At 36.0% G+C, this 20,042-nt stretch overlaps 1 protein-coding gene across 1 annotated transcript; it reads left to right on the top strand.

Moving 5' to 3' along the window:
- Nucleotides 1-370: 370 nt before the first annotated feature.
- LOC139143835 (uncharacterized) lies at nucleotides 371-19,878 on the top strand. Its single transcript, XM_070714415.1, has 7 exons — nucleotides 371-563; nucleotides 3,083-3,239; nucleotides 4,897-5,166; nucleotides 7,607-7,746; nucleotides 7,899-7,973; nucleotides 9,549-9,670; nucleotides 14,921-19,878. Exons 2-7 carry the CDS (start codon nucleotides 3,131-3,133, stop codon nucleotides 15,117-15,119), a joined length of 915 nt encoding a protein of 304 aa, XP_070570516.1. The 5' UTR covers nucleotides 371-563; nucleotides 3,083-3,130; the 3' UTR covers nucleotides 15,120-19,878.
- The last annotated feature ends 164 nt before the right edge of the window (nucleotides 19,879-20,042 follow it).

Raw genomic sequence — 20,042 nt, 5'->3', positions numbered from 1 at the left:
AAGATTTTAAGATCTGGATCCGACCACCTCAATTTAATAGGATGTAGTGTTGCCTAAAAGAGACAAGCATGAGCTGTCATCCGGGCTACGAGAATTTGAAAGAACATTTTAAAAGCTGTATCAGATCATACAAAACAAAATAATGAGGTTGAAATAATAATATTTGAAGATTTTTCCGTATTCCTAAAAATCTGCCCCCCTGAGGTGCATTTCACACTATTTTTTTTTTCGTATACCTCGGCAAGACACTAGCACATGTTGTAAACTTGAATGACGAGAGATTTTCCTGCTTGTTTCAGCCAATGCTGACGATAGCGAAAGCTGGGGTAGTGTGATGGCGCCCTCAGCAGTTCACTTTCACTTGAACTTTCACTACCCAGGTAGCTGGCACCTCAAAGGCGTAGAATCAGGGTACGTGTGAGTGGTGGTCGTAACAATAGTCGCCATATTTAGAAACCCATCGTCAAATGCGACAAGCGAAACACGACGGCGACGGCGATTTAAATACTCGCTGATCGTAAAAAGTGATTCGCCAAGTTGGTGACGCTACTTCTGGTGTAGAGGTAAGTTGACACTAAAATGACGATCTTGCAGGGATAGTTCGGCATAACGTCGTCTATGATTGACGGACGTTTGAATATTTGATCGTGTTATTTACGTAGCTTTGACATGAATCACCAGAGTGTGAAATTTAAAGTTGGAGCTGAGGGCAAGGTGCCCCCATTTAGTTATATCATGTTACTACATGATAGAAATCAGGATCGACACATATCTATCACAAATCTAACTTCCTTCATAATAAGTTCGACAATACAACAAACAGGTACAAGTTGAAGAGAGCTGTTTCGGTGTGCGTCGAAACACCGAACAAGTGTCAACTGGCGGACTAGGCGTGTCTCCAATGTGGAATAAATAACAAATTGCTTCGACGATTTACATGTCCCAACGCCTGAAACTAATACTCGGATACAAAAAGCACAGATATAGTCTACAGCGTACGGATATATTGGATTTGAGCGGGAACGGCTGTGTTCTAGGGATAATCGTATTGTCGCCTCTGTCGTAATAGTTTCCATCGTTTCGTACACTTCGGAAGAGTAATTTGTGTACATGTTTTATGTTCACTATTTTCGCAACACGTCCCCAGCCATGGTTTCACCAGCACGTTACCTGGTCGAAGCGCAGCATCGTTAATATTAGAATGGTATTTTGCGCTGTACGCTCTTCCAATGTTTGTAATGAGCTTTAATAATAACGCTATTATTAGCTATCGAATACCAAAATGACGCGCCATATTGGCCGCTGTTCGATTTGTTTGTGTGTATAAATAGCAATTTAAGCCGTCTAAACGTGATAACGTGAATAAAAGTCGACGGTGACACTGTCACGCACATACAAGAACTTAATATCGTACGATTGTATTTGTGAATCGTCGTGTTTTTGATAATACTAGAATTTGTAATCAGGAACTGCGGGCAAAACAAGAACTGAAGAAGACGAACCTCTATAAGATTTTCAATCAGATTGATTCAAATTGCTGCTCCCAGTCGATCAAATTGTGCCAATAAGGTAGTATGTGTCTCGACAGTGAAAGATGTAAACTTTTGTTCAACCCATATACCAAATCAAGAATAAAAATCAGGGGTCATCTGGCAAAGTTTTAAATTAGAGAAACAAGTTACCCGAAGTTTACTGATATTTCAAATTCAAAATGGCAACCATCCGTGTGTTAACTCTATGAGGAAAAATAAAATTTTCGATTTTCGAAAAACTAAGACAGTGAAAACTTCCCTTGCTCCAAGAGCTTCAAAATAAACATGCGTAAGCGGTAGATCAGAAAAGAATTGTAAAAATTTGAGAGCAAGGATATCTGTCTATGAGGCACATTATGAGTATAACAGTTAAAAACATACATGATAGAAAATCTAACCTTTGTATGTCATGCTGTACCCAGCATTTACTCATAGTTTGACCTGGCACTGCCAGTGAAAAGATGTTGACAGAATGCATTGTTCATTCAAAGATGGAAGTTGCACTAGCACACACGTAATGATAGTTTCCTATTGATAAAATGCATGTCCCTTTACAAGTGTTTTGTTGTAACCCCTTCTCCACCTAGACTGTGGTTTGGCCCCATTGCTTTCAATGGAGTGGGCCGACCCTATGTGCAGAGAAATGGGGTGTAAATGCACAGCTGATGTGTAAGTACGACCTGAAAAGATGTAGTTAGATGTGACATATTGCTCAATTGACATGCATAGTTTACTGTATATTCCATTTTCCTTTTTTCCCAAGCTCCCAGTTGGGAAAGTTTATTTGTAATTGTGTTCTGCAATGTAGATATTTTCCTTTGGAATGTTAAGTGCTGAAACACAAATTACAAGCAGACCTGATTGTTGCACAGAATCAAACCATTTGAACTGCTCAGTTAACCCTTTGAGCACTAAAGTTAGTTTTTGTCACTTTTAAAAATTATGCTGCAGTCAATTTTTTTCAGATTTTTGTCAAAATTCTGATAACAAACTGTAGCCAATAAAATCTGATTTCCATTTGATCCAAAATTATCAAAAAATTACAGAAAAATTCATAAAAATTGGTAAAAATGTTGCACTAAAATTTTGGTGGGAACAATTACAGCACTTAAAGGGGTAAAGCCCCATTAGCTGTACCCTTTTTTATTATTTACTCTAAGATGGTTTGAAATTAGGAGTAACAATAAATGCTTACCAAAGAGTGACAATGAATGTTTTTTTCAAACATGAGCAATGAAAGTCAAATGTGGCCGCCGCAAGCAAGTATTACAAAAACTGAAAAATCGAGCGAAGCCATCAATTGGCAAGAATTTAAAAAGTGACATTTTCACATATTGCATAATAACAGGAATCAAAAAGATTGGATTATATTTTTTGATTAGCAAATTACAAACAGATACAGTTATACAGGGCTTTAAAAGTATGCGACATATATCCTTTCTCTGAATGCCTAACATAGTTTTTGTTCAATACAGTTTGGGTTGAACTGTCACAAGGAGGACATTTGACAATGATAGCGGATAAATAACCGGTGTTTCTTACTTTCACAGGTTACAAAGTGGAATTGAAATCTCAGAGACCATAAGGCTGACTTCACAATGTCGGGAAAAACAAAAGTCTACGTCATCGGTGGTATCGTGGTGTGTGTGATTGCCATCATAATAGGGCTGGTTGCTTCATCTCTCAAACAGCTGGAATCTGATGAAAGTAAGTTTTCTCCTTCAGAGGTTGATTGGCCGATGTTAATAGAGTATGAAAGGTGAAGAACGATGGTGCATTCTGGACCCTGGCAATTGCAATGCTTAATGCTTGTCACTGGGGGATAGGCGGGATGGGGTGGAGGGTATTTTATTTTATTTTGATGGGAAGCACTGCATGATATAGGTGCAGTGATGTACACATTCCACAAGCCCATGGTTTTCCCTAGTTTATTTACTTAATTCTATTGGCAAATATTATTGGGAAAATTATAGACTGGAACACTTCAGCTAGCACGTTACCAAATAACAGTCCTCAAATAGATTATACTCTGCAATTGTGGAATTAGCACTAGTTTTAGACCAAATTTCCTGTCACCGCTCACCCTCTATTATACATATGAATAAGGGCCACAGTAAATTTATTCATTGAAATTCAAATATTCAAACATCTGGAATACTTTTCACATTTTTTTGCAACTTTAGAAAGTTTCAATTGGTCCGTTCAATATTCAAGTTACAGGGCAGTATGTTATTTATTTCATATTAGGCCATTTAAAGAAAATTCTTTGTTTGCCATCATTGGATTTTTGAAAACCTACCACCCAGCTAGGGAAAAAAACAAACACAGACAAAAAACATGTATTAATATAAGTTCAATATTTGTTTGGTTTCCTTTGAAAAATGATATTTTATTGTACCTCGTAATAGTGCTAACATTATGTGTGTTTTCTTAATTTTCTCTGAAAATCTACCAGCATGCGGACAGCAAACAAAGAATTTTATTTAAAGTGCCTTACTGAAAGTCTACACACATCCAGGGCGAAGATATTTTGAAGGCATTATTTCTAGTTTATAGTTAGAACACATACTAGGAAGTTATGTAATCAAAGTATTTTTTTAGAACATCAACTGATTCATTTCCTTCTAGTTTTTCCTCTCCAGAAGGAAATAAAATCATTTTATCTTAAAATAAAACTAAACTGAATTTGTTAAAAGACACCTTGGTATCTGCGAAGACAATGTGCATTATAATGTTCAGTTGATTACAGCTGTTCTGAATGACAGGGATGTTCATCCATTACAACTGAAAAATGCAAGTGTGCGATCAAAAAGGCTTCACATTTGCTGCAACCCAATGCAATAGGTGATTCAAGCTAGAATGACCCTTAATTGGGACAGATATTCAGACTCTCAAATTTTGACAATTCTTTTCTGATCTTGTGTAGGCTCATTTTGCAATTCTTGTCCAGGAAGAGATTCTGTTTCAATGCACAGTGTACAAGATGAAGTGTAACAGCTGAGATAGCTGCAGACTTCAGATAAAGACAAAATGAATCGGCCAATGCTATGTATTAAACAGAAAGATAGATTTTGAAATGAAAACTAAAATTCGGCGGATTAGGACAAGAATAAATAAAGAGTAAATTGCTGAATATTTCTGAGGATTTTTGAAGATCTAGGAATCTATGTACAGTAAATCCAAGCTGTTAACTGCCAACAGACGTGCATCAGGGTGCTTGAGTGTGTTTGCTCTGCTTGAGTGTGTTAGTGTGTCTGTCTGTGTGTCGGTCTGTATACGTGCATGATTTTATACCCATTCTACAGTCAGAGAGCTGCATACTTAATAGATATGGTGACTCCATATTTTACATGTTCATTTTCAGTGGGCATAAAGTACGACAACATTCAGAAAAAGCTGTTTGACTCGGTGGAGCAGGAAGGTTTGCATACTGGCCCGCCAGGCTACAACTTTGTAAAATTCCCCAGCGTCTTCAGGACAATTGAGTTCCCAGAACTGCGATGTCTGAATAAGGACGGAGTCAACACGGAGCTCAATGTGGCTTTCCAATACCAGGCCAGACCAGCTGACCTAAGGTCAATAATTATGGAATTCAAGGACCATGAAACTTATGTGACTGTTCTAAAATATGCAGGTGAGAGTTTGTAATTTTCAGGAAGCTAGGGAGTCTTTTGTGTTTGGAATCCGCAGGGAAATGTAAAATTTTTCAACTTTTTTTTTCGCTTGATCGTAACAGGTATGAGTTGATGTAATTTTAGCTCCGCTGTCAGCGACGCGGAGCTTATCAAATAGGTTGATTTTCCGTCGTCGTCCGTCATCCGTCATCGTCGTCGTCGTCCGTCAACAATTGCCTTCTCCTCTGAAACCGCATGTCCAATTGCTTTGAAATTTTATATGCATTTCACTTGGGGTGACCTCACTTAAGTTTGTTCAAATCGTGGTGAAATTTGCATATTTGTATTTTTGGGGCATTTTTTGGTGTTTTTGGTAAAAAAATCTCCTTCTCTGAAACCGCTTGTCCGATTGCTTTGAAATTTAATATGCAGTTTACTTAGGGTGACTTCAGTCAGATTTGTTCAAATCGTGGTGAAATTTGCATATTTGTATTTTTAAGGCAATTTTTGTCATTTTTGGTAAAAAAATCTTTAAAAATCTTCTTCTTCAAAACTACCAGTCAGATAGCTTTGATATTTGGTACATATGTCCCTAGGGATAATCTATTTCAGATTTGTTCAAATTGTGAAGAAATATGCAAATTTGCATTTTTAAGGCAATTTTTGCCATTTTTGGTCAAAAAATGTATTTCTCAAAAAGTACTGGTCTGATAGTTTTGAAATTTGGTATACAGCTTTCTATAGATGCACTAAGTAATATATTGAATTTCTGATGAAATCTGTAATTTTGTATTTTTGGGGCAATTTTTGCCATTTTTGGTCAAAAAATGTGTATTTCCAAAACTACTCATCTGATAGCTTTGAAATTTAGTATAGAGGTTCCTACACATGAACTAAATGATATGTATTGAAATTATGATGAAATCTGCAATTTTGTATTTTTGGGGCAATCTTTGCCATTTTTGGTCAAAAAATGTGTATTTCCAAAAGTACTCATCTGATAGCTTTGCAATTTAGTATACAGGTTCCTACAGATCACCTTATTGATATTTGTAGAAATTATGATGAAATCTGCAATTTTGTAATTTTGGGGCAATTTTTGCCATTTTTGGTCAAAAAATGTGTTTCTCAAAAAGTACTGGTCTGATAGCTTTATATTTAATTTCTCCTGAAATCTGTTGTTTTGTATTTTTGGGGCAATTTTGCAATTTTAGGTCAAAAAATGTGTATTTCAAAAACTGCTCATCTGATAGCTTTGAAATTTGGTATACAGGTTTCCAAAGGTGAACTAAATGATATTTATTGAAATAATGATGAAATGTTGAATCAATTTTGAATTTTGGGGCAATTTTTCCCAATTTTGGTCAAAATATGTGTTTCTCAAAAAGTACTGGTCTAACAGCTTTGAAATTTGGTATACAGGTTTCTATGGATGAACTAAATTTGATCTTTTGAAATTATGATGAAATCTGCAATTTTTATTTTGGGGGGCAATTGTTGCCATTTTTTGTCAGAAAATTTTATTCTCAAAACACTACTCATCAGATAGCTTTGGTTGACATGTTCCTAGGGATGATCCGATGTGATATATTCAAAGTATGATGAAATCTTCAATTGTGTATTTTTGCAGCTTATTTTAGCCACTTTTTTCTGGCCACTGCATTGAGCTATCAAAGATTTCCTCCTTCTTCATCAACATGTGTCAAAAATAGTTATTCTCTACATAAACACAGCGGAGCTATATCGGCCGCTAGTTGTTCTTTCATAGATGTGTCTGTAAGGATAATGAGAATTTGTCCAGAATCAATCTTATTCTCTGAACTACATTCTTGATTTTTGAATTTTTTCTTGGGTTGAAAAAGTATGTTGATCATTCTTGAGCATATTTCAAGTAACTTTCGAATTTATAGAAAAGAGACAAAACAGTAGTCAAAGAAAGAAAATGACATTGTCCTCTTAAAACTTGAATATAATGCCTTAAAAGCAACATGCATTCTGCTTTGTCATCTACCTTGACCTGGATGGATTGGGCTTGAAGCTATACCACCACTTTTAGACAGCGTACAGAGCTTACTGGCACAATTAACCCTTTGAGCCCCAAAGTCAATTTTTGACATCTTTACCCGTGTCAATTTTTTCAGATTTTTCCCAAAATTTTGATAAAACAAACTGTAGCCAATAACATTTGATGCCCATTGGGTCCAAAATCATCCAAAAAAATACAGAAAAATTCATAAAGACACAATTTGCATAAAAAAAGTTTGGTGGGAAAAATTCCAGCACTCAAAAGGTTTATCTTAGACAATGTTGGAAGATGAAGTCCACTCACTACATTTTCCCGTATGGAGTTCAAATTTGAACTTTCCCACAGAGAAAACAATAGGATTGTACCATTATTCAAAGGTCGGGACGGGGTAGATATCTTCTCATCATAGTCTCTATTTATCATTTTTTCTCCAGGAGAGGCGGCTATCCATGAGGCATGCAGTAAGTACAACACCACGGAGTTCCAGACAATACGAGCTATGTTCCAACAGACAGTACGTGAGCATGTCGTCACACGATTTGACGAGCTGAGGGCCAACGTTGCAGACCTCCAGGTAATAAGACTTTGAAATTCTTGGCGTTTTTTTAAAAAAATTTCTGTAATTTCAAATTCATTATTTGCCCCATGATTACAAGGAAAAACTTTTTTTGCAAATTTATGTTGTATTTTATTTAATGTTTTTATATACTTTTATGTTATGAACAGGTAAACAACATAGCCAGACCGTATGCATATGAAGAAGCCATTCGACAAAAAGAAGCAGCACGAGAGAACATTGCGGTAAAAAATTCTACTTTGATTTCTCAAAAATATATAATTAAAAAACTGTCAGCGATAAAAATTAAGCCAATTATTTCTACCAATAGTTTTTGTATTTATACGCATCAGCACTTATGGCAAGCTCCCACCCTCAACTTGTGATGAAAGTTTCAAATCAAGGAAATATTTGGGCAAGGGCCCACACTGATTTTTCAGGTGTTTTTTATGGGGGATGAACTTCAAAATCATGATACTTTGCACAAGTCGTTGTTTTATTGATAAATAAAATTTCAACCAGGCGTCTGTGCTTCTGTCTGTGTAAGCCATGCATGGCAATTCATGTTTGTAATAAAAATATGTCATATTTATCTAGAAAGAGTGTTCATTTTAATGACCACATGTCATTTGCATAATGATATCAAATAGCTGTGATCATTCTTGAATATGTCAGGAAGGGGCCCAAGAAGATGCAACCCCCCCCCCCCCCCCACCTCCCAATTTCTAAAACAATTGCATACTCCAGACCATACTCCCTAATGTGGATAAATATGGTAAATATCATGAAACAAATTAAGATATGCCTGTTTGAAGTACTGTTTTTTTAATTTTACCAAATTTTCTCTTGTTTTTCCATTTCTTGAATGCCTGATTATTGTAATGTAACATCAGTCCCCATAGCTCAACATGAATTTTCCTAACACCAATATTTCTGTTTTTTTGAAAAGTCAGACCTAGACAGTAAAGTGATACCATCTGACATTTACACTTCAACGTTTAATTTAATTTCATTCCAGTGATTGTGTACACAGCTCATAACAGCTCTCTAAAAACCATATGTCCCCTAGTTTTTCAGGAGAGAAATCAATATTAGCATAGCAGCAAATATAAATATAGGGAGTGTGAAAATACAATGAAAATACCCTGAACATGCGATGTACACTCTGTCATTCAAAGACGTAAATCAAGTTGCCATCTTTTTGAGAATAACGTTGTTTTATTTTCCAATAACGAAAAGTTTACTGATATCGGTCTCAGTGTTTACAGTTTTATTCAGTGAACATCTGTTTACTGTCAATAACATCGCCAAAGATTGCTACTGGTAGCTCAAGTTCAAACAGTGACCAATGGTGATCTTACTTTTGATATTTAACAAAATAAAACATCCATTTTGAGATGTATTATGGACATTGGAGACATACCTATCATGTGTTTAAAACTGAGATGTGCTTATCAGTCAAAATATCAACTCCAGAGTCAAACATATAGCACTATTCTTTGAAGACAATATTATATGGTACTATAAATTGTAATATTGAGGTATTTTGTGCCCTGGATTTTGTCTTCTTATCGTCAAACACGTTGTGTTCTGGCAGCCAATAACAGTTAACACTAAACTCAAAGTGTATCTACAATAATGTCAATTCAGGACTGTGATTTTGTCTCCATTACCACTACAAAAGAGGCATTTTTGACCCTTTCTTCTCTATGTAATAGTTTTCCCCTATTGTTTTTATCAAAAGGTTTGTACCATTATAAAACAGTATAGGTGTGAAAGAGTTTCGAATTTGTTTAATCTTGTATGACACATCTCATCAGGTTGCCCTCAATGAGAGACCCAGACAACTGACGCAGGCAAACACCGCCAAGAGGGAAGCAGAGACAGCGGCGACTATCGCCATCAATAAAGCCGAGTCTGATGCCAGAATTATTCTCAACAGGTTTGTTTCTAGTTTATTTTTCCTCGAAGTTTTGATATAGAGTGAATCATGCTTAGGCCATAGTAATTAAATTCTTTGTTTTGCGTCCTCTCACTATTCTGAAATGGTGATAGGTATTCAAAATGACACACCACAAATGTTGCACACATAAGTTTTGATATTTACTTTATTGTTAGCTCCGCTGTCAGCGACGCGGAGCTTATCAAATAGGTTGATTTTCCGTCGTCGTCCGTCGTCGTCCGTCAACAATTGCCTTCTCCTCTGAAACCGCAAGTCCAATTGCTTTGAAATTTTATATGCAGCTCACTTGGGGTGATCTCACTTAACGATGCGACTCAGGTTCAAAGGTCAATTTTAGCAATTTTTTTTTTATTTCAAATTTCGAACCACTGACACGTGGTCTTTCTTTTGGGGAAAGATGTTGGGTCACATCGTACCGGGAAATTCCTGAAATATTACTAAAATGGCAAACTATCAGCTACACCGCGTACCATTATTTCCCTTTTGTCTTAACGGTCGCGGATTACCGACCGCGATATCTTTGATAAACACGCAGAGATTATGTATAGGCTTGGCGGTATAGTGCGCATGCGCTAGCTTCAACGTTATGCTCAGCGTTTTGAACTCCGCAAGTATCGGTACGGCAAACACGTCGAGCAGACGTAAGCCGGTGCTCGCGCTCCGTACCGTCGAAAAAGCAAGCGAGGTCCACAAAAGCGGACCTGAAAAAGACGGCAACGTGCGCAAAGGTCGATTTAAATGTAAAACAGTCCGACTTTGGCTCATACTCCCTTCAATAACGATCAAGAATGCAGTGAAGAGTCAGATTTGGACACAGACGATAACGGAGACGTGCTCAGTTCAACAACTATGAAAGTATTTGACACGCTGCTTTTCGAACATATTAGGCTATGCTGATTACATACCCGAGTCCAAAAATTAGCCTGAGCGAGATGAAACTTCTGTTAGTTGCGATAATGTTATCACTCTTGCTGTACATGCTTGGTGTTAGTATCGTGTTCTTTTATATTTTTAAACTCGAGTTTTCTATCGTGCAGTCTTTTCTTATCTGCTGAGAAACCTTGAACAACACCGTACCCGACATCACGCGACATTTATGTCAAGGAGTTTCCAAGCCAGTGCAGGAGTTCATACACACATAATGTAGATTCACAAGAGCAAGTTCACCGATCTACTAATTTTTCGAAACGAAATGCAAATATTTTTTTTTATTTCATGCCTTTTCTTTCTTTAAATATAACCAGAAATTAAATTACGTCAAACGTGAATTGCGAGGGTTCACAAATGATTCTTGTGTACGTGTTGTCTAAACTTATCAATTACCCGCAGACTCCACAACTGCTAGCTGGACCTCAACACTGAACGTAAAACAAACCCGGCTCAACTTCTAGAAGTGCTGAAACTAGCAATTTTTGCTGTATGAGGTCAGTCATCGAAAGTTTTAGTAAAAGTAAAAATCTCCGAAATAATTATGTGTGCGCTGGTAATGGTATTGCGCGAGTCGAGTGACTCCACTGTAGACTAGTCGATACTCTGTCTCTTGGAACACGCTGTCGATGACAGCCTGTACTGTTCTACGCTACGGCGTGATTATCATTAGTTTGATAAAATCGGTACAAGAACACATATAAATAGAGTTTGAAAAAATAACACGGGTCAATCTCTCCCGTCGTAACAAAGGGCGACAAGTTTGCAGTGCGGTGCAAAAGCTAAGAAAATACGACAGACATTTTATGTTGTCAAGAGTTACGTGTGTTCGTCTCATCTTGAGGTAGGAAAACTAGCAAGTGACGTCCCGTTCGCACAGTGTCAGCGCTAACATGAACTTGACAATCACTTTTCACAAAGAACATGCATAAATTGCCGATCGCGAGACAGGAAGTAGACAACTTGAGTCGAGAACAAGTGAATGCCTGACGCGATCGCGCGACGACAGCACATAAGTCTCGATCGGATAGACTTTTTTACGCAAGTTTCGACGTCTTCGTCTTGACTTTGAACTCTGGTAACCAGATTGTAACCGTTGAGACAACAGTATACAGTTAATCTACTAGTTAAACATTCCAAAAATGGATTAAATCGCTAAGTACCCCTCTGTGTTTGTTGTGTAAATACCATCCGCTGCTGGCACTAAGCATTTGCCAGTTCAGTGTATATTTTCTTTCTATTTTCACACGATCTGCAATCCTAAACATATTCAAAATTCCCAAAACTGACTCTCAATATTTCAACTTAGTCCTGGTGTAAGAAAATTCGCAGAAAATAGTGCGCGAGTCGGACTTCTTGGTCACAATGTGTGACGCATAGGTCGTTTACACAAATCGTCGATTTTCTCAGTTCCGTTTTTGGCAGTGCGTACATTATTCAAATAAGTATAAGTCGGCAGCGCCTGGACAGACTAGCCTGATTTTTCACCTGTGGACAGTGAATGAATATATCTGAAAGACCGTGTCTCAGATTTCGATAAAGGGCCTGGAAGTGAAGATATCCTGACAAACGTGAACAAAGGCCGATAATTTATGCAAAAAACGTCAAGTTGACACTTTGAAGGTGCATTGTGCGAAAACAAAAGCGAATTTCAAAAATCCGGGACACGGTTTTTTGCTCAGTATACCCAGCCGTCGATTGCCGTAAACAGATCACCAAGGCCGATTGGAGATTTGTACTTACACTTTTTTGAGTAAAAAAACTAAAAAACACGTGTTTTTGAGTAAAACAGCCGTATGCGCACTGTTTTTAAAAAACTAACAAATTTTCTGAACTCTTCGGTGACCGAGCAGATAAAAAAAGTACCACATGTCGGGTGTGTGACCACGTCTTCTTTGTGAAAATGAGGATTGAAAATAAGTGACAATGAACCTGAGTCGCTACCTTAAGTTTGTTCAAATCGTGGTGAAATTTGCATATTTGTATTTTTGGGGCATTTTTTGGTGTTTTTGGTAAAAAAATCTTCTTCTCTGGAACCGCTTGTCCGATTGCTTTGAAATTTGATATGCAGTTTACTTAGGGTGACTTCAGCCAGATTTGTTCAAATCGTGGTGAAATTTGCATATTTGTATTTTTAAGGCAATTTTTGTCATTTTTGGTAAAAAAATCTTTAAAAATCTTCTTCTTCAAAACTACTAGTCAGATAGCTTTGATATTTGGTACATATGTCCCTAGGGATGATCTATTTCAGATTTGTTCAAATTGTGCAGAAATATGCAAATTTGCATTTTTAAGGCAATTTTTGCCATTTTTGGTCAAAAAATGTATTTCTCTAAAAGTACTGGTGTGATAGTTTTGAAATTTGGTATACAGGTTTCTATAGATTAACTAAGTAATATATATGGAATTTCTGATGAAATCTGTATTTTTGTATTTTTGGGGCAATTTTTGCCATTTTTGGTCAAAAAATGTGTATTTTCAAAAGTACTCATCTGATAGCTTTGAAACTTGGTATACAGGTTCCTACAGATAAACTTAATGATATTTATTGAAATTATGATGAAATCTGCAATTTTGTATTTTTGGGGCAATTTTTGCCACTTTTGGTCAAAAAATGTGTATTTCCAAAACCAGTCATCTGATAGCTTTGCAATTTGGTATACAGGTTTCTACAGATCACCTTAATGGTATTTGTGGAAATTATGATGAAATCTGCAATTTTGTAATTTTGGGGCAATTTTTGCCATTTTTGGTCAAAAAATGTATTTCTCATAAAGTACTGGTCTGATAGCTTTGCAATTTGGTATACGGGTTTCTACAGATGAGCTTAGTAATATATGGAATTTCTGATGAAATCTGTAATTTTGTATTTTTGGGGCAATTTTTGCCATATTTGGTCATAAAATGTGTATTTCCAAAACTACTCATATGATAGCTTTGAAATTTGGTATGCAGGTTTCTATAGATGAACTAAATAATATTTATTGAAATTATGATGAAATCTGCAATTTTGAATTTTTGGGTCAATTTTTTCCATTTTTGGTTAAAAAATGTGTTTCTCAAAATATACTGTTTTCGTGTCTTGTAAGTCCTTGGGGCTGGGTGAGGCAACAAGCTGTTTAAGACCACACATGACACTTTAATAAATTGATATAACATAGCATAACATAACTGCTCTAACAGCTTTGAAATTTGGTATACAGGTTTCTATAGATGAACTAAATTTGATCTTTTGATTTTGGGGGCAATTGTTGCCATTCTTGGTCAGAAAATTTTATTCTCCAAAAAATTACTCATGAGATAGCTTTGGTTGACATGTTCTTAGGGATGATCCCATGTGATATATTCAAAGTATGATGGAATCTTCGATTGTGTATTTTTGCAGCTATTTTAGCTACTTTTTTCTGGCCTCTGCATTGAGCTATCAAAGATTTCCACCTTCTTCATCAACATGTGTCAAAAATAGTTATTCTCTACATAAACACAGCGGAGCTATCGGCCGCTAGGTCGCTTGTTTCCATGTATGAGTGCACATTCAAGAATCACAGAGGAAAAATTCTTTTACACCTCCATGATTTACACTACTACATGCATTCTATAAGCATGCAGGCAATTTATGTACAAATTTAAACAAAGATTTGTTGGCAGAAAAGCTAATGTGGTACAGTCAACTGTATTTTTTTTCATTAAAAAAATTTCAAAAACCTGCACATGCACAGACACAAAACAAAGAATTTAATTACTTTGTCCTCACTGTCATGAGTGGATCTCGTCAATTACTGTCAAGTTATGAGTCGTATCGATGCATATCGATTGAATGTGAGTCATATTACTTGAAGGAGGCCATTCTAATTTTTGCCTTTGTTTTTCTTTGATTTGGTAAAAATGCGCATTTAAAAAAAAATGCTGATGTAACTCACAACATGTTGATCTTGTTCAGGTTTTGTTTTGGCAAAATTTCAAATGATTTTTATGTGTTATTCCTCATGAAAGGACTAACAGCATTGAAGATGGCAGAATCATGCCTGAAATATCTGTAGAAGTTAATTTTCTAGTGGAGTTAACGTCACTTTTTTGATGTTTTCAGACATGTTTACCACAGCTTAAACTCACTAACTTGTCAATTAAAAAATATAATCTACCTTTATTTAACATCGCTGTAATATTTAATGCAGCAGAATTGTCTGTCAGTGACCTTGCCAAAAATCTCAGTGACAATTCGACACTATGTTAGTCATTACAGCTCATCTTACAATTCATAAACCAGACTAAGTATTTCTTTGCTGTTTTTTCTCTGATCAGAGCACAAAATGAGGCCAAAGCCATTGAGAAACAGTACGAGACAGAAGCTGAGACCTACAGCAATATCATGACATCGCAAGGACTCGGCGTGGAGGGGTTCCTGTCGTATCTCGGAGTGCGGACAATCGGGGAGGCCAAGCAGCCAGTCTATGCAGGAATGAAGGCACCGGCTAAAACCTCATATGTGACTGATTCCTAGACAATATTGCCTTCATGATGTCCTAACAGCATAGCATTATAACACAATTAAGTGCCTTTTAATGCAATATTGCCTGAGAGTGTATGCAACATTTTCCAAAAGTCCACTATATTGACTTCATGAGGTCAATATTGCCTTTGAGCAGGCAATGTTGATTGGAGGAGTATAATATTGACTTCATATTGGCAATATTACCTTAATATATGCATATTGCCTTCTTGTTTTTGTAACATTGTGTCAAAGCATCATCTGCTACAGTGTTGCTTGCAAGAAGTGATATTGTTTTGGAATGCATATTTCTTGTTTTGTGCAACACTGTGTCAAAGTATACAATGTTGCCAGCAAGAATGAATATTTAGTTTTGAAGAGGCAATACTGCTATGCAATAATGTGTCCTCTATGAGAGTAATAATTTTCAAAATCTTCTCCTGTAAAATATTTTACATGTCATCAAAGATGGAAATCAAAAATTGTATTGTATACTTTGCTAAGAAACAGTAGATAAGGTAATGTAACACTAGAAAATCTACAAATTGTGGTTCAGGAAAAGGTCTTAGTCATTTTATATCAACAAATATTGGTATGTGTCAGTTACTACTTTGTGATTCGCAAGCTGACCAAAAATTGCAGATCACCAAGCCAGTAAATATTTGATGTCTATTTTAGATCATGAAATGTGATTGCAGAAATGTTTCATCAACAAATATAGATTTAGGGTGACACAAAGAAATATTAAAATCTTGAAAACTAGCTGAGGAAAGTCACAGAGGAATTTTAATGTCATTTTTGATTCTGTCATATTTTCATCTCCATAACTGCAGAGAAATTTTTTTGGTTCCGCCGTCTTTGAAAATTGGTCACCATGGTAACATGTTTTTGTTTCTTTCCGAAATATTTACAAGGAAATTGCACAGGGGCAAAGTTAGTCATTGTAGTTTAAAGAGAGGATTAAGGGTGTTTCTATTTGGAAGGTTATATAAGATCTCATAATTTCTATGTGCCTTCTTGTCCTTTGGTGTCAGTGTACATGTACTTGTATCCAGTGCTGATGATTGTTATGCAAATTAGGCCAGTGAAAAGTACACAGCTTTAACGTTCCCTTTTGTCAACTATGTAACCTGTACTTTGGAGTCGCCTTCAACTGTAATGAAATGGGTTTGATTACAAAGGTGCTGCAAAAGGAGATTTTTATTGATTTGATAAGGAAAAAATCTCATTTACAGCTTGTTGAAAAATCACTTCAGTGTTTTTCTTGCATATTTTTTTGCTTGAGGTAAGTATTTCTGTGATTTCTAGAGGGCTAATTGATTTGAGAAAGTAAGATAGATATCACTGGTAGCATTAACTTTAAAAAAGTCTCAGTGATTTTCCTGTGTTAAATTGGTGGGTTTATGTCATAAGTCAAATTAACGTGAGGAATTTGGAAAAGGCTTGGCATCCAAACAAAATGTAAGATCCGGCGTTGTGCGTATCCATTTAGTTTATGATGTTGGTGATCAGTACATGTATGTATCCAATATCGCATGAAGGCGCGACATAGGCTTTTTCTTTATTATCGGATAATATCGTCTAAAATTTCTAAGTTAGAGAGTTCCAGGAACATGAGACCAAAGTGATCTAACAGGGATAATATCGATTTTATCCGATAAAACAGCGTTTTTAGAATTTTCAACCCATCTGCTTCTCATATTAGACTCTAACTTAGATTTTAGACGATATTATTGATTTTATTGGATATTATCCGATAAAACAGCATGTCGGGCATCTGCCTCTACCCCACTCGTCTCTTATTAGACTCTAACTTAGATTTTAGACGATATTATCGATTTTATCGGATATTATCCGATAAAACAGCATGTCGGGCATCTGCCCCTTCGTCTAATATTAGACTCTAACTTAGATTTTAGACGATATTATCGATTTTATCGGATATTATCCGACAAAACAGCATGTCGGGCATCTGCCCCTTCCCCACTAGTCTATTATTAGACTCTAACTTAGATAACTTAGATAATATTATCCGATAATGCCTGTAGTGCCAATGTCGCGGTATCCTCCAATATCGGTTGGCCCCTCAAAAGCTAGTGTCCAGGTCCTTCACAACATTATCACATATTTTCACTGATATGAATTGGTGCATTTGACCATTGGCATTGGGAATACACTGATCTGGATGAAATCTGGATAAGAGCGTCAGATTTTGCTCACCTGGTGAAAATGATATCCGTATTTCTACATCTTAGTGATATATCATTCCTTGGACCATTTCGCCACAATGGTTTAGCCCAAACCCATTGTTGTCCATGGTGAGTGTAGACCAGTTTACTAGGAATTAGGGGTGAACAGGTTAATACAATTAGGGTCATGACACATATTGGTATCCTCATCTTGAATACGTGATTGTGATGTGTTCACACAAATCTTTACAAACTGGTGTCAGACACCAATAACACAACCATGGACACTGAAAGCTGTATATGCAAATCTACTTTACACCACAATTCCTCTATAAGCGGAGTAATACCATTTACACTGAAAATTTAGGTGATACCAATAGATATAGTATATGGAAGGTGTTAACAAATAGAATCGTAATATTCTCATAAGTAATATGATGAAATAGCAAAGTTTAGTTTTTCTCCCTTTCAGACAAAGATGGAAAACTTCAAAAAATATTTTGATAGACAGTTTATCATAACATACAGGAATAGGGTGTAGAAGTCATTTACATAGCTTATATTTATATATGAACTTCTGTAACTTTTTCTATAATACGATTTGATATTTATTGATAAAATTTTCCACTTGTAAAACTGAAACAACAATCTTGAATAAGTTTTCCTGATTGTTGGTTAAGAATGCATTGCTGCTCTGAAAATAAAAAGAAACAGGGTTTCTTTATTGTGTAGTTGGCTTTAAATTTCAGACTTTTCAGTCTCGTGTTTGTGTATTATATTGTGCTGTATTTTGTTTTAGCAATTCACAAGAGTGATGTTTTATGAGGATGACACCTGCTGCTTATACAATGCAAGGCAGATGTGTGCTCGTTCATATCTGTAACTTGTTTCTATTTCTCTGATTTTTACACTCTGACATGGCATTATATCATTTATCGGAAACTGTTTTTAGTGAAGTTATTGTTTGAATGTTGATTATTAGTTATAGCAATGTGACATTGTCCTGTAATAGGTTAAACATCACCAGAGTTTTTTTAGTTCTTCAACTATCATATTTTGTGAAAAATGAATTTTCAACAATGGTATCTTTTAATTGTGATATCAGCCTTAAAGTGAATTGAATATTACTGAAGAAAAGTTCAGCAGTATTTTATGAGTGAGCGTCGTCTTCATCTGTTCATGCAGGTCTTTTTTGACTTGAGCTGTGGTTTTGTGAAAAAACTTTTCTCTAAGCCGTCCAAACTACAGCGGGTTGGTGTCGTTCAAATAAATGATGCTGCTTTCTGTCACTCAAGTGCTGCTGGAATCTTTCATGCTCTGAAAAAATTAACATATTTGTGAAAATGAAGGATATAGCCGTCATTTCTTGTCATCTGACAAAATGTTGGTCACTGCTGCAGTGCGCCCTCAGTGGTCAAGATAGCCTTATCTTTTGCATAGTTATCAGACTGAAGTTGAGGGCGCACTACCGTGCCACAGCACTCAGCATCTAACTCAAGAATAGACCTGCAATTGTGGCTCGAGACGAGAGAACACAAACGTACAGTCGGTACAAGGTTTATTTGATGATGTCATCATTTGTACTTCATTCTTGCAAAGTAGTTCTCTAACAACTAATGATTGTGTCACCACATTTCTGTAGGACTTCACTTAGCTTGCAAACTGCTGTCAATATCATAGCAGGCTTTTCTCTGTGAAATCATAGGTGTAAAATTGTATCGATGTGCACAATCATAACTTTAATACGGGTGAAAGGGTGCTTATGTATGTTTTCTGTTATGTCTTTTTATTTAGAGATGACAAAATTATATTCATTTTTGTATGACACTGAGGTGAATTTATTGAAAACCCAAAGTAATTTCACATAGTTTGGTCAACCTCTGAAAAATAGAATTTATACATATTACACAATTTGAACTAATTTGGGATAATTGGATTTTCATATTTTTCAAAATTGTTAGGTGCCGTATAGCCATAGACCCTCGAGCGAGGGTCTATGGTATAGCTGTATGTTGCAATATTGCAAATTACTCATAAAAACAAGTGTGTAATGTAAAAAGAAAAGCAGATGAGACTACATTTGTAGATTTAATCGGCATTACTTCACCATCCAATTATCCCAAATTAGTTCCGATCGTGTTCTATCCATTGTAACCCTCAACTATGCAACGAGGGTCTTGTATAATCAAATGTATTCCAAAGTCATTCTTCATTCCTAAGATTTACAACACATTGGTCTTGTTAGAGGCTATCAGCAGAGGACCTCTTTGTGTGATAATGCATAGATATTTACTGAACTCTACCTCCCTCACAGCTTGTAATTTATGTTCATCATTAGTAAGGGAATAAAAGTTATTAATATTCTGTTACAAAATCTGTGAAACAGCTGTCTTGATAATTTTTAGTCACTCATCATTTGTATATATTGTCATCGTGTGATGGTTTTATATTTTTTTTCCAAATCATCTGTGATGACTGTGACATCATAGAATCATACTGAGTTCCTGAATTTATTTGTTCCCATGACGCAGTCTTTCTCATGTATTTTCAACGATGTTATTAAACAAGTTATTTACACTGTGCATGTATGGTCTGTTGTGTTCTAACAGGACGATTTTATCCATTCAATTTGCCTCTGCTGGATAAATTTACCATCGCAGTCCAACAGTGGGATGTATTATAGTGGGTCCATATGCAGCAGGCATGATTTCCACTTCATCTACCTCACCTGCAATAAATAATGATA

Source organism: Ptychodera flava, chromosome 11, assembly GCF_041260155.1.
Source record: "Ptychodera flava strain L36383 chromosome 11, AS_Pfla_20210202, whole genome shotgun sequence".
Taxonomy (NCBI): Eukaryota; Metazoa; Hemichordata; class Enteropneusta; family Ptychoderidae; genus Ptychodera; species Ptychodera flava.
The sequence above is the reverse complement of the archived record's forward strand: the minus strand, read 5'-3'. Positions and strand labels throughout refer to the sequence as shown.